Source organism: Mandrillus leucophaeus, unplaced genomic scaffold (assembly GCF_000951045.1).
Source record: "Mandrillus leucophaeus isolate KB7577 unplaced genomic scaffold, Mleu.le_1.0 Scaffold581, whole genome shotgun sequence".
Lineage (NCBI taxonomy): Eukaryota > Metazoa > Chordata > Mammalia > Primates > Cercopithecidae > Mandrillus > Mandrillus leucophaeus.
In genome coordinates, this window is record NW_012106264.1 from 158419 (window position 1) to 172027 (window position 13609).

At 43.7% G+C, this 13609-nt stretch overlaps 2 protein-coding genes and 1 long non-coding RNA gene across 3 annotated transcripts in view; 1 reads left to right on the plus strand and 2 right to left on the minus strand.

Moving 5' to 3' along the window:
- The window catches only part of PPP1R10 (protein phosphatase 1, regulatory subunit 10), a 17583-nt gene extending 9067 nt beyond the window's left edge, over positions 1-8516 (minus strand). Inside the window, exons 1-5 of the mRNA XM_011999107.1 lie at positions 8496-8516; positions 7751-8272; positions 1137-1254; positions 381-467; positions 83-218 (exon numbers count right to left, since the gene is read on the minus strand). Coding sequence (XP_011854497.1) covers positions 83-218; positions 381-467; positions 1137-1243 — 330 coding nt within the window. The 5' untranslated portion in view covers positions 1244-1254; positions 7751-8272; positions 8496-8516. The remainder of the gene's footprint in view (positions 1-82; positions 219-380; positions 468-1136; positions 1255-7750; positions 8273-8495) is intronic.
- A 76-nt stretch (positions 8517-8592) lies between these two features.
- The window catches only part of MRPS18B (mitochondrial ribosomal protein S18B), an 8732-nt gene continuing 3715 nt past the window's right edge, over positions 8593-13609 (plus strand). The window contains exons 1-4 of the mRNA XM_011999075.1: positions 8593-9216; positions 10765-10873; positions 10981-11078; positions 11195-11285. Of these exons, the coding sequence (XP_011854465.1) occupies positions 9139-9216; positions 10765-10873; positions 10981-11078; positions 11195-11285 (376 nt within the window). The 5' untranslated portion in view covers positions 8593-9138. The remainder of the gene's footprint in view (positions 9217-10764; positions 10874-10980; positions 11079-11194; positions 11286-13609) is intronic.
- LOC105553118 overlaps positions 12673-13609 on the minus strand; it is a 5117-nt gene continuing 4180 nt past the window's right edge. Inside the window, exon 2 of the long non-coding RNA XR_001008101.1 lies at positions 12673-12707. This is a non-coding gene — a long non-coding RNA (uncharacterized LOC105553118). The remainder of the gene's footprint in view (positions 12708-13609) is intronic.

Genomic DNA, 13609 nt, shown 5'->3' on the forward strand with positions numbered 1-13609 from the left:
CAGCCAACATCAGTCAGTGTGAGTTTTCATCTGTTAGACTAAACCAAAAAAAGAAGAATCAGGGTTTAAAGACTAAAGGTACCTGCTTGAGATGGTCTACAGTGAGTGGTAGGTGCTGTAGGGTCAGTAGTATTTGCTGGAGGAGGGGAATGTTGTTGGTTGTCTTTGAATACGTCAGCCAATTGTTAAGAAGTTTGTAGCCACCAACGTCAATAAACCTGCAGGCAGGCAGGAGAGTCTATCAGTAACGCCCTTTCTAGGTTTTGAAAGTACCACATCCCATGATCCCAGTCTCCCATCAATGACCCTGGAACCCCATGCCTCACCACCCCATCTTTTAGCTACATCTTCCCATTCCAACCATCCAGATCCCCACTTACTTGATCAGTATTTCTGGTGAACGGGTCTGCAGGAGAATGTTCAAGTAAGTGCATCGACTCACCATCTTTCGTGCTTCCTTCATCAAACTGCAGGATATGAGTGAGGGTTAGAAATGAAGCAGCCAGTATCTCTTCTCTTAGCAAAAGCGCCTCTCTAATCTGTGAACTGCCTAGAGATTCCTGATGATTTGGGACTTTGCTTCAGAGAGGGGGAGTCACATATACCTCTAGGAGGATGGGATGGATCCAGTGCAACATGGAAACTTATGGGAGAACAGAGACACCGAAGTCCCTGACCTGGGGAGGAGAGCATCACTGCCTCCCTAACACACAGGATGAATGTCATTCTGCCCCCAGGTGATATGGCTAGCCCTCAACAACTGTCCCTAATAGTCTGTTCAAGACTGGCTTATTTACTCTCCCCTGAACCTGAGAATCCCTGAAAGAAAATAACATTATAGGTAGGTGGAACATGAACCTAAACAATCTAGAATTCTGTTACCAGGCTACCCTGCTCTCATTCCAACATATGACTCCCTTGGGACTGTGGACGTCCAAATCTCCAGCTTCCACTATGGTCAGAAACCAAGTGATCATCTTTTCCTATCCCTTACCCTAAAATTGTTAGATTTTAATCCTACTGTACTGTCTTTCCCTTTCCTTTCCAGGATCATTCCAGTCTGCCTCAACTGCAGCCATATTTTAACACACAATATTCTCTACTCACAATGAATCCAAAAAAGGGTAAAGACTCACCTGAAGATCTTGGAAATCCCATCCACACTTTTGACTTCCCCATCTCGGTTAAGGAAGCTGTCCAGGCCCTTGAGAAGTTCTTTGGGGTCTATGGGACCAGAACCCATGATGGTGGTTTCTATGGTAAGAGGACAAAACAAACAAACCCACAGAATAAATGGGTGGCAAGGACTACCCGAGTAGGCCCTCTAATAAACCACATCTCTACATCTGACAAAGTATAGTGACTATTCAACTATGCTATTTTTTAGATATGAAAAATCAACACAGACCACTTGCCACTACCGAGAAAATAGCCCTAGCAAGTTAAACATGGGGAGCATATGTGACTGAACAGGAAAGCAATTCGATTGGAGGACTAGAGCAGCACACCTGTCCCTCCCTCCCAGCAGCATCCTTCCTAGGATGGCTGAACTTCACTAGATCATACTAGAGCTAAGATTCAGTTCTCATAACAAGATGTTCAACTCTCCAGGGCATTTGTACCTATTGTTAAGTCCTGTCTTCCCTAGTTGCTGAAAAATTTGGCTTGAAAAACAGCCTATAGCTTGACAGAAATTGGGCCAAATCTTGGGTGTTTGAGCTAAATGTCTTGTAAGAGTTGATTCCTTTTTATCTTAGCCCATTAAGAGTCATAATCACAACATAAGGCAAGATATCTATCAGCTGAAGTGGTAGATGATAGAGAACAAAACAAAACTTGAACAGAATCCTTCCCTAAGGAGATCTGGAGGTAGGTGCCAGATATTGAGACAAATGGATGCAAGGAAATCAAGCAGGTTCTCCTAGGCCTTGAATAGACTGTCACTCATTAACCAAACACTGCACAAGTTTTTACTGTCTCCATGTTAAACGGAAGCTAGTGGTTTGTGCTTTCAAAAGCAAAGATGTAAATCTGGTCGTCTCCTCAAAAATCACGCTGTGGATCCCCTAGGAAAGCCTAAAACTGAAAACCATGGAAACTAAAGAATGGAATAGATAAAGTCAAATGCTAGAAAAATTCCCTTTTAAGCAGCTGTTTTAGACCAGGTTGGAAAAAGAATTAGTTAAAAGCTAAGCTCCTTTTATGGGACAGGGCAGAACTGAAGTTCCAGAAAGGTAATTTACAATCAATATTGTTCTGATTGGGATTTGTATCTACATTGCCTCTAAATACTTGCTTCTAAGAACCAAAAAAGAGGCCAGGTGCTGTGGTTCATGCCTGTAATCCCAGCACTTTGGGAGGCCAAGGTGGGCAGATTCCTTGAGCATAAGAGTTTGAAACCAGCCTCAGCAATATGGCGAAACCTCATCTCTACAAAACATAAGCTGAGTATGATGGTGTGCACCTGTAGTCCCAGCTACCCAGGAGGCTGAGGTGGGAAAATGGGAGGACTGCTTGAGCCCAGGGACATTGAGGCTACAATGAGCTGTGATTGTGCCACTGCACTCCAGCCTGAGCGACAGAGTAAGACCCTGTCTCAAAAACAAACAAACAAACAAAAAACCACCAAAAAAGAAAGCCATTTCAGCAATATCTGCCTTTGGGCAATAAGGCCAACACTGGGTAGCAAGGAAGAGGCAAGAACAAAACCTTCCTCATCCTACATCTAGCACAGAGGTAACAGACACAATCCCAGCAGAAGGGTAGAAAAATCAGTATTTTACAAAGATGAGTATTTTTGTGCCGGAAAAAACAAAGGTTTCTTGTAAGATAATGCAAATTAATTCTATTTGTTCTCAAACAAAAGAAAAAACAAAAGCATAACAATCTCAGCCTTTTAGTCCTCCCAACAAAAAGGTCAATAAATTTCCAAATGTGGAGGTCCTAACAACCTAGGCGAGCAGCAGCAGAAGCAGGGAGGAGGCAGCCAGGAAGGGAAGAAGTATAATCTTGGCTCTGGAGATCATAACCTGTGGGCTGAACAAAGGGAGAGATGAGGCAAGAAATGTTGAGAAGTCACTGCTGCCCTGGAACTTCTACAAGTACAAGTGGAACCTGAGGTCAGAGAAAAAACATTCAAGGAGAATACTGGAAAAGATTAGACGTTCGTGGGCCAAATCCACTCAAGTATGGTGATTCTTACACAGACACAGAAATAAAGGTATTCTTCCCATGTAGTGAGATAATATAAAGTGATCTATAGAAACTATAAAGAGATATGATAAAGGGACATATAAAACAGATATCACATCTGTTGGAGACTGGAAAAGCAATGTATGGGTTCCAATAATAACATATCATAAGCAATCAAGAGACTAAGAAATTTTTAAAACTCTAAATATACACACACATACCTACCATTAGATTCCCAAAGCAAAATATATGCAACTTGACAAAAGGCCTTGAATTAAACATCATTTCAAACCAGTTCCCCTTGACTTGACTGGTTCAAACCCAGGGCTGAATATATATAACCCTGGAGAATTCCCTTTGGCATATCCAACTGCAAGCTAAGCCAATAAATAGACCAGCTACCTCTATTTCCTTCAGACACTAAATAAACTGTCATCTGAGCTCAAGTGTTCCTTCAGAGGATGGGAGACAAGACACAAGAGCCAGTCTTAGAAAAATGGACCAATGAGTACAAAGCTAAATTCTGTCCAGAGCCCTCTGCTGGGAATGGGATCCAAGGACTTTTTTATTCCCATTTGTATAAACAAGAATAAAAAACATTAATAGTCAAAGGGAAGCTAAGAGACAAAGCAAAATTAGTGTTAAACATTCATTTTCCACTACTTATATTTTGGAAATATAAGTGAAATTTTGTCTCATTAGCACCAATCTTGATAAAATATAAGTGGGTTTTTCTCATGATGGCCTTCCTTTAGGCAGATTCATTCTTATTTAAAATTAAGGACCCCAAGTGTCTTATAACCTAGTTTCCTTACTTGGAAGTCAGTATATTTTGGGAAAAAACCAAACAAGTTCCAAGGCACTGAAGTGGGAAGGAATGTAAAGTCCAACATTCCGGGCACAGGGCTACAGCTGAGAAGGCAAACTGAGTTGATGAAGGAAGGCAGGGGCTGTGACTAAGTGTTGTAACATTACCTACTCAGGATCTGGAGTCTAGAATGAAAGCTTGAGAAAGCTTTCTGGAACCACGAATAATCCAGGGCATGATTATGTCTTTTTTTAATGAGCTGCTATTTCCTTGACTGCAGAACATACAGAAGGTGGGGAGTGAGGGAGCAACCCCCTGGCCTACGTCCACCTCATCCTAAGCTATGCTTTCCTTATGGAGATGTTTCAGGCAGAGCCATACTCTACTGGCACAAGGCACTGGGGAATTTTCTACCACTTTTACCAGAGATAAACGTCTGTGACACCAACTCCTGCCTTCAAAATGAATTTTACTTGAGGGCTATTCAATTAAATAGGGTGAAAAAATATCCAGCATAGCTAAAGTTATTCCACATCCATTACCAATGAACAGGACTGAATTGGTTCAGGATAAAAATTCTGTGCAAGTCAGAGTTCTTTAAAAAATAACTGTCTTCTAACAAAAGGAGAAAAAACTCCCAAATTTACCTTAATTTAGAGGCACTTCTGGAAATGAAAATGATTTGTACCTAACTCATGTTCCCCTTCCTTTCTTCAGTGTTTTAGGCATTTCCTAGTTTGACTCAATAGTGGACTGAATTATGTCTCTCAGGTGATTTATCACAAGGTCATAGCTTGCTTCCAAGTAGTAAGCCCCTACCCCTCAAAGTCATTTTGCAAACCTGATACATGAGCTCCTCAAAAGCTTATCTGCCTTTCAATAAAGATGCAAAATGATACACCACCCCAACTCATAGAAAAAGACCCCAGACTGGAACTCTGGCCACAAACTACAAGGATCAGCTTTTCCAAGATTCTCTGAATGGATGTGGTTCCCCTAGTAGACCTTGCTTCCCATCTCCTATGTTAAGGAAGATCTTCTTTATTAATCCCCTGGCTCACTAGATATCAGGAACCCCAGTGGGTAGAATGTTCAGCTCCCAAGGAAGATATGCTGCAGAGGCACATGGCAAACTGCTTAAAAGAAAAAAAAAACAACAAAACAAAACAAAAAAAACTTGTGGTCAATAGACATGTGGAAGAGTCCCTCCCATCCAATCCAGAAGTTTAAGTAATAATTTGAGAATCTGTACCCAGTAGAAAATTAGCCCTAAGTCTCACCCACGTCACCACAGGGCAGTTGTGCTTTCCAATTCTGCCTAGAACCTCCACGCTTCAGTGCAGGACTTTTAAAAATTAAAATTATATGGAGAGTCTGATAAAGATTTGGCTTTGAAAAAGTTGGGGGAAGAAAGGAACCAGACACCCAATACCACCCTCAGATAGGGCATGGCTTCTGAACATGCACCAACTGCCACAGCACTGCATGAGTTGAAAAATGAAGAGGACATCATTTTTTCATTAATGCTTTCAAGGAATTTCTTTTAGAAGGGAAGGAAAAAGAAATTCAAAAAAGGTGGCTCTTTGGGAAAAAAAAAAAATGAAAGTTGTGAAATGTAATACCAGAAAGGTTTTGCTTACCAGAAACCGTAGCTTGATTCCCCCTGCCTTGAGTTTACAACTGCCGCCTCCTTTCCTAAAGATTCACTTCTTATCCTAGTACCAATGTACAGGAACTAAGCAAGTGCAGAACGTGATACAGCACTGAATACAGTTTATCCCCAAACTGAGAGGTGGGAATGAGGGCGATTTAGAAGAAAGTCCTAGAAGTATCCACCTTCCCCCGATTCTCATTACACAAAGCGACCAAATGCAGGAGGCCCAAAGACAGGTTCCTGAGCAGAAATGGCACATTTCAGTGTCATCAGGCCCGTTTATCTCGAAGGTACTCTCGCAAGCCCTTGTGTCTTTCCCATCTCCCTCTACACACATATATACATACACACACGCTCACACACATCCTCAAAGCTTCCCAGTCTTGGGTTTGCCTGTTTTTTCACCCCTGGCAGCTGAAGTGGGGAAAAATTACAAGCAGTTGTGATGAGTGAAAGTGAAAATAAAAACTGGTTCTATAAAAACTAGAACTACCCAAGGAGATGGACAGCCTTAATACTTAATTCCTATAAGCTCTCATCCCTTTAAGGTATTTTATATAATGAAAATTAGGAAAATGTCTTCTCCCTAGCAGCCACGAGCACAGGGAGTGCAAAGGCATCTGCTCAGGGGTGGAGCTTCAAGAGGGTGGAGAAAAGAGGAAGAAAGCTGATTACATCACCTTTCAAGGCTGCTCCTCCCCCTTGACCAAGTTTCTAGGGCGGCCCTAAGCTCAGGATGGCAAAAGGGGAAGAAAAACAACAAAGACGGAGGGACGCCATTTTGTAATGGAGAAAGAGGACTCGAACTTTAAAAAGCCACCCAGCTCTGCCGGTAGCTTCAGTTACATTATAAAAACACCTTTTTAGTAAAAAAGCCAAAAGCCAGTTCCCCATCGTGAATAATCTTTGACCTATTTTGATCAGTAAGAGCGTAGTGAAAATTAAAGCAATCAAAATATTAGAACAATTTTCTGCAGGGAAGAACTGAATTTGCAACGGAGGTTCAACCGGCTACCATCGACCACCCCCATCCTCCCTATAGAGGGAAAGGGGGAGGAAGGACTTGGACCCCTCTCAACAAATAGGGTTGAGGTGGGAGGACAGGAAAAAAAAAATGGGTCAAGACACAACCTGCAACGCCGCTTGGAAGACAAAAGGACAAGGAAAGTCGCCATATTGAAGCAGGGAAGAAAAAAATTCCTTTTAACGACACAAATCTTTTAGAAAGCTAGCATTCAATTGCACTAAATGGCTTTTAAAATTATACTCCTAAATTCCACATTACCCAACCTTTCCACCCTCTATTTAACTGTACCTCCCCCACCAAAAAATATCAAGTTAAAATGTTAATCACTCTTTTGCTTTTAAATACCTATGCAATCTGCAACAATTATAAGACATTCTTTACCTCCCCAACTATTGTATGTACTGGCACTAAGATTATATTTTGTCCTAAGTGTCTTGCAATCTTTATTCCTAGATTGCCACCTATTTTAACCACACAAATATACCCCAAACAAATTACATTAAAATTGAGAGGATTTAACAGTCATTTAAAAAGTTATAGCGAGCTATTATTTCTCTCTGCCCATCTCCTTACCCTGCAATCTTTATGTACAGATTGCTTATTAATCTGGCAAATTGAAAGGCACCCTGCTTGTCTCACACACAAAGAAGTGGTACTTCTGGGCCACAAGATCCACCATCTCTTGTATGTGAGCTCATTAACCCTTTCGAAGACTGCTGCTAACCAGAGGAAGGTAACCATTCCTCCTTATATAAACACGTATGGCTTTGGCAGTCTGGAAATTGGCTGGATTACCAAGGGTTAACCATCAAAATCCTCACTTGCTGGCCCTCCCTCCACCCTCTCTTTGCCTGCAGCAGGGCAGGGAAGAGATAGGTGGTAGGGGAGAGAGAACAAGACTGTTTAGACCCACAGGCCCTTTTTAATGGAGATTAAGTGACCAGATTGGTCCTTCTCCAGTTCTCTATTTGTTCTATGGTCTCATTTCTTCCTCTCATTATTTTTGGTTTCACAACGGGAAACGTTGACTTCTTGTTGCAAGGCTGGTTTTTGAAAATTCGACACTTACTATCCAATTTTTTTGCGACGTCAGCACCTCGGGCTCAGGGGGGAGGGGGTAAAATTTTGGAGGAAAAAAAATAAAACAACCAACCAGGACCCAAAACTCAATTATTTAGGGGGCCTCATTGGATCAAAAAGTCTTTTAAAAAATAAAGGCCAACTCAGTATTCATTTCCCCCCCCACCCAACTCCATTTAGGGAGGGGGGTCGCAGAAAAAAGTTCTGAGTGGATTCAAAAAAGTAAACGCTGGATGAGTGAATTTGGGTGGTTTGGGAAGGGAGGGTGGTTGATTATTTTTCAAGTTATGTGGTGACGGTCCTTCGGCCACAGATTTCAAGTCCCAAGCAGCGTGGGCTGGTGGGGTGGGCAAGATAGGTGGGAAGGGGCAGAAGACACAAGTGGTTGGGCTGGTGGCTGCTGTTTTCCCTTTCCCCCCTCTCTCAGGATCCTTTCAAGGGCTTAGATGTTGCTGCGGCTTGTTTCTGTTTTCCTCGTGGTCGGCCTGTCTTTCTCCGAGAAAATTCAAACCTGGGATAAAAGGAACACAAGGGAGAAAGATGTAATCAGTACGGGTTGCTTCAAAACACCCAGAAATGCCATCTTTGCTGTCCCCAAACAAACCTCTGTGTCCCATCCTGATCGCAGCCGCTTTAAGCCGTGACTCTCAAATGAACCCATCCCTACCCCGCTTCCCAGATCCAACGCGCTCCACAAAATTTTACCCACTAAACAACAAGGTAGGTAAACTTACCTCTAAACGAACCCCAGAATGGCGGCCGCCCGCTCGGGTGGAGTCTTTTATACCCGGACGCCGCCCAACGCGCCCAAACGTGCTAGTGAAACGCCCTTGTCGCGAGACATTATACGCGAGGCGTGAACTCATTGGTCAACCTAAACGACAATTCACCAGCTGATTGGCTAGTCTCACTTCACCTTTGCTCCGCCCCTTCCCCGGCACTCTCTTCCGCCTCCTTTCTGCCTCCCTGTTGCGTGCGCGTGACCAGAGAGCCCAGCACCTCCCTTTCCTCTGCTTCCGCCACTTCCGCCCTGGAGAACATTTCTCACCCAGGGTTGGTAGAAACGTGCCGGAGCATGCGCACTGAGAGGATCTCGATAAAAATCGCCTTCAAAATTGCTTAAAAGGCAAACTCTAACAAAGAGATCTAAGAGTCGTAGTGACTGGCCAAGAAAAAATGCAATTTTGAGGTCTAATTCGATTGTGACGCAGTTGAAATTAGCTTCTCCGCCCATCCCTTCCCTTTCACGCTTCCGTCCTGACGCAAACGTGCGGCCGCCTTCCGCACTGCGGGCTTGTCCTTGGCCCTGCCCTAGTCAGTTTCCTGAAGCATGCGCAGTTGCCTTTCCTTACATTCCTGTGCTGGGCGTACGTTAAGATGGCGGCGTCCGTATTAAACACCCTGCTGAGGCGGCTTCCTATGCTTTCTCTCTTCCGAGGTGCCCACAGAGTTCAGGTAACTTCTCGAAGGACATTTTGCACAACCCCAAGTTGGTTATACCTTCTCTAGGTCGTCGCTCCGCTGTCAGGAATCCACGAGTGGAGACCTTCCCACGTGTTTATATCTTAGCTGTCTAGGCAGTACTTCCAGCAATCCCCTCCCATACACCGCGCGTTTTCTAATCCCGAGCCGAGGACTAAGCCCCAGGGTTAGGTGTCATCCTTCTTCCAAAATGCCATCTCAGTAAAATAATTAAGTGATAGAATTGACCCCCGTCCACCCTCAGTTATGCATAACCAGCTTTTTGAAAATTATTTAAATAATTAAGGGGCCATGCTAATGTTGTATCGTTGCAATTTTAGCGTAACATATGTGCTCCCCAAGCGAGCGCCACAACCAGCTCTTAACTGTGCAGGTCGTGTCTAAATCTGTGTTGCTCAGGAATGTCCTTAGGGAAATTAGGGATCCTAATTTCTACCCACCTTGCTATTTCCCAGTAAGGTCAGGATATATTCTTACGACCTGAGGACAGTTTCTCAGCTCTCTTTATTAAATCAGTTTCTTATCAGAGTTATGAGAGCTTAACTCCGTCCTTTGAATTGAGGTTTCCCTCCAGTCTTGTGTACTCACCTCTCTGGAGGTTCTTGGTGGGGCACGGTGAGATAGAAAGGCTTGCCCAGCTGCCACTCCCTAAAGTGGGACTGAAGAGTGGTGACAGAGGTCAACACAGACTTAATAACAGCCTTGATAGCTTTAAAACTAGCGTTAGGACTCAAGTTTGTTCTGCCCTGTAGATTGTTGACCTTCAGCTTTTATGAAAATGGGCAACTCAGTGACTTCATTGGATTGATTTGGAGACTCACTTGTCTTCAGCATCCCCTCCCCACCACACATCTTGGTTCCGAGAACCTAGATATCCTTCCTCTTTATTCTTCCACCAGAATCAATTCATTTCCAAAAAGCAGGACTACCTTTTATGTACTAGATTTTTTTTTTCTTTTTTCTTTAGATGGAGTCTCACTCTGTTGCCAGGCTGGAGTGCAGTGGTGCGATCTTGGCTCACTGCAACCTCCACCTCCTGGGTTCAAGCGATTCTCCTGCCTCAGCCTCCCGAGTAGCTGGGACTACAGGCACATGCCACCACGCCCAGCTAATTTTTTGTATTTTTGGTAGAGATGAGGTTTCACCATGTTGGCCAGGATGATCTCGATCTCTTGACCTCATGATCCGCCCGCCTCAGCCTCCCAAAGTGCTGGGATTACAGACGTGAGCCACTGCGCTGGGCCTTGTACTAGACTTTTTAATTGTCTTCTGAAATAAGATTGTTTTTCAGCATATATCTGCTAACTTAGCTTTTCTTTCAGGATCCAGTTGTAGAAAAGGAGCGTGGTTGTTGATTTATGTCAGTTTAAACCCAACAAAAATACTTAACTTACATATGTATTCCTGTTATATTCCATTAATGCAATATGTATGCATTCCCCCTCTTTCCAAAATGTGATAAGCAAACCATTGAGTTCTTTCCTTGAACTCATTCTTTTATTTTTTTCTGCTCCTTTATAGGTTCCCCTCCAGACTCTTTGCACCAAACCTCCCTCTGAGGAAGATTCTTTGTCCCCAGTTCCCATTTCTCCTTATAAGGATGAACCCTGGAAATATCTGGAATCAGAAGGTACCTCTAAATGGGGAAAGGGAGGGTCAGATAGGATTTAAGATAAGTGGATAGAGCCACCCACTACACTCCCACCCAGGAATAACTTGTATGATCTTTCATTTCAGAATACCAGGAGCGATATGGTTCTCGCCCTGTCTGGGCTGACTACCGCCGCAACCACAAGGGTGGTGTACCCCCACAGCGGACTCGGAAAACATGTATTGTGAGTTTCTGAGAGTGGGATGTGGAGTAGGGGTAGAGGCCACAAGTAACAGTAACAGCAGCACTTTTTCTGACGGGTTTGAACATCCTTAACTGCTGGTTTTTTTCTCTCTACAGCGTGGGAATAAAGTTGCTGGGAATCCCTGCCCCATCTGCCGAGATCACAAGTTGCATGTTGACTTTAGGGTAAGGAGAGTCTTTTCTTTTTATGGTAAGAAAAATAAAGATTAGGAGCCCCTTTGCAGTGCCAAAGAGATTACTGTAGGTGCCCCACACTTCGTATATCCTGGAGGCCCTACAGTTTATTTTGTAGTAACTGTTTCTGGCATTATAAAAACATTTCTCTCTCCAGTGTTTTACCTTCTACTATGGATTGTACTGCAAGTTTTATCCTATGCCTATGAAATTTACAGTCTAAACTGGCAGGTAAGAGAAATGGCTATTTCTTTTGAGACTGAGTCTCACTCTGTTGCCAAGGCTGGAGTGCACTGGCGCGATCTCAGCTCACTGCAACCTCCGCCTTCCGGGTTCAAGCGATTCTCCCACCTCAGCCTCCCAAGTAGCTGTAACTACAGGCGTGTGCCACCATGCCTGGCTACTTTTTGTATTTTTAGTAGAAACAGGGTTTCACCATATTGGCCAGGCTGGTCTCAAACTCCTGACCTCATGACCCGCCCGCCTCGGCCTCTCAAAATGCTGGGATTAGAGGTGTGAGCCACCATGCCCAGCCAGCGAAATGGCTGTTTCTAGTGGGAGAGCAATATCCAAAGATTCGTTTGTATTCTTTACAGTTATTACAAAGTATATTGGCCCATTTTCTTCCTGAGGTTTTTTTATATTTCCTTGTCAATGTTCAGTGGCATGCTGGGACGTGAGGCCGGAGGGCAAGATAGAGTCTAGTATTTTTCAGAAAGCCTTCAATATGTGAGAAGGACAGGGTTTGCTCCTTTAAAGAATTTGGAAACATATTGGCTGGGCATGGTGGCTCATGCCTGTAATCCTAGCACTTTGGGAAGCCGAGGAGAGTGGTTCACCTGAGGTCAGGAGTTCGAGACCAGCCTGGCCAACATGGCAAAACCCTGCCTCTACTAAGAATACAAAAATTAGCCAGGCATAATGGCAGGCGCCTATAATCCCAGCTACTTGGGAGGCTGAGGCAGGAGAATTGCTTGAACCCGAGAGGTGGAGGTTGCAGTGAGCTGAGATTGCACCACTGCACTCCAGCCTGGGCAAAAGAGCGAAACTCCTCAAAAAAACAAAAACAAAAACAAAAAAAAACAAGAATTTGAAAACATTACATTAATAAAATAGGTAATAGGAAAGTGTTCTGAGCTTGCAGCAAAAGTATTAGAGCAGAAGCTGTATGGCTGGTCATCGGGGAAGCAGTAGAGCATTTGGATAGCAGTCAGAAAATGGGGGTATTTGACTGCAATAAGAACCCTTCTGACACAGGTTATTCAGGAGTCCCATAGATAATGCCCCAGTTTTGACTGCATATGATTAGTTATAAAAAGAGATTATGGCCAGGTGCGGTGGCTTATGCTTGTAATCCCTTGGGAGGCCAAGGTGGGTGGATCACTTGAGGTCAGGAGTTCGAGACCAGCCTGGCCAACATGGTGAAACCCCATCTCTACTAAAGATACAAAAAAAACTAGCCAGACGTGGTGGTGGGTGCCTGTAGTACCAGCTTCTTGGGAGGCTGAGGCAGGAGAATCACTGGAACCTGGGAGATGGAGGTTGCAGTGAACCAAGATTGTGCCATTGCACTCCAGCCTGAGCAACAGAGCAAGACTCTATCTCAAAAACAAAACAAAACAGAGATTATAGTTAATTATATAACTGAGAGAGAGAAATGTTACAAATTTAGTAGCACAGGTGATTCCGCTTGCATTCTACTCCACAGTGTATCTGCTTTTTTCTCAAGAGTCTCATTTCCTACAGTTAATTTGCTGAGTGAAGGTTGTTCTATGTAAACTGTAAAATTATTCTTACTATATAAATTATATTCAGTATGCTATTAAATACATTAGTTGTTTATACATACACATTACAATATCATTTTTTGGGTGATTTCTGGGATTTCCAATGACCAGTCCCAGTTTTTCACCTAAAGGCTGACTTTAGAACTTAACTTCTGCAGGCTGGGCATGGTGGCTCACGCCTGTAATCGCAGCACTTTGGGAGGCCAAGGTGGGTGTATCACCAGGTCAGGAGTTCAAGGCCAGCTTGGCCAAGATGGTGAAACCCCGTCTCTACTAAAAATACAAAATAATTAGCCAGGTGTGGTGGCGGGCACCTGTAACCGCAGCTACTCGGGAGGAGTAGCAGAGAATTACCTGAACCCGGGAGGCGGAAGTTGTAGTGAGCTGAGATCACGCCACTGCATTCCAGCCGGGGCGACACAGGGAGACTCCGTATCAAAGAAAAGAAAAAAGAACTTAACCTGTGCATAAGAGATTTCTTTGGGAGCACAGTGACAGAATATGGGATGTGCAAGGATGGATTCAGTGAATTGATGAAGCCCAACTGGGA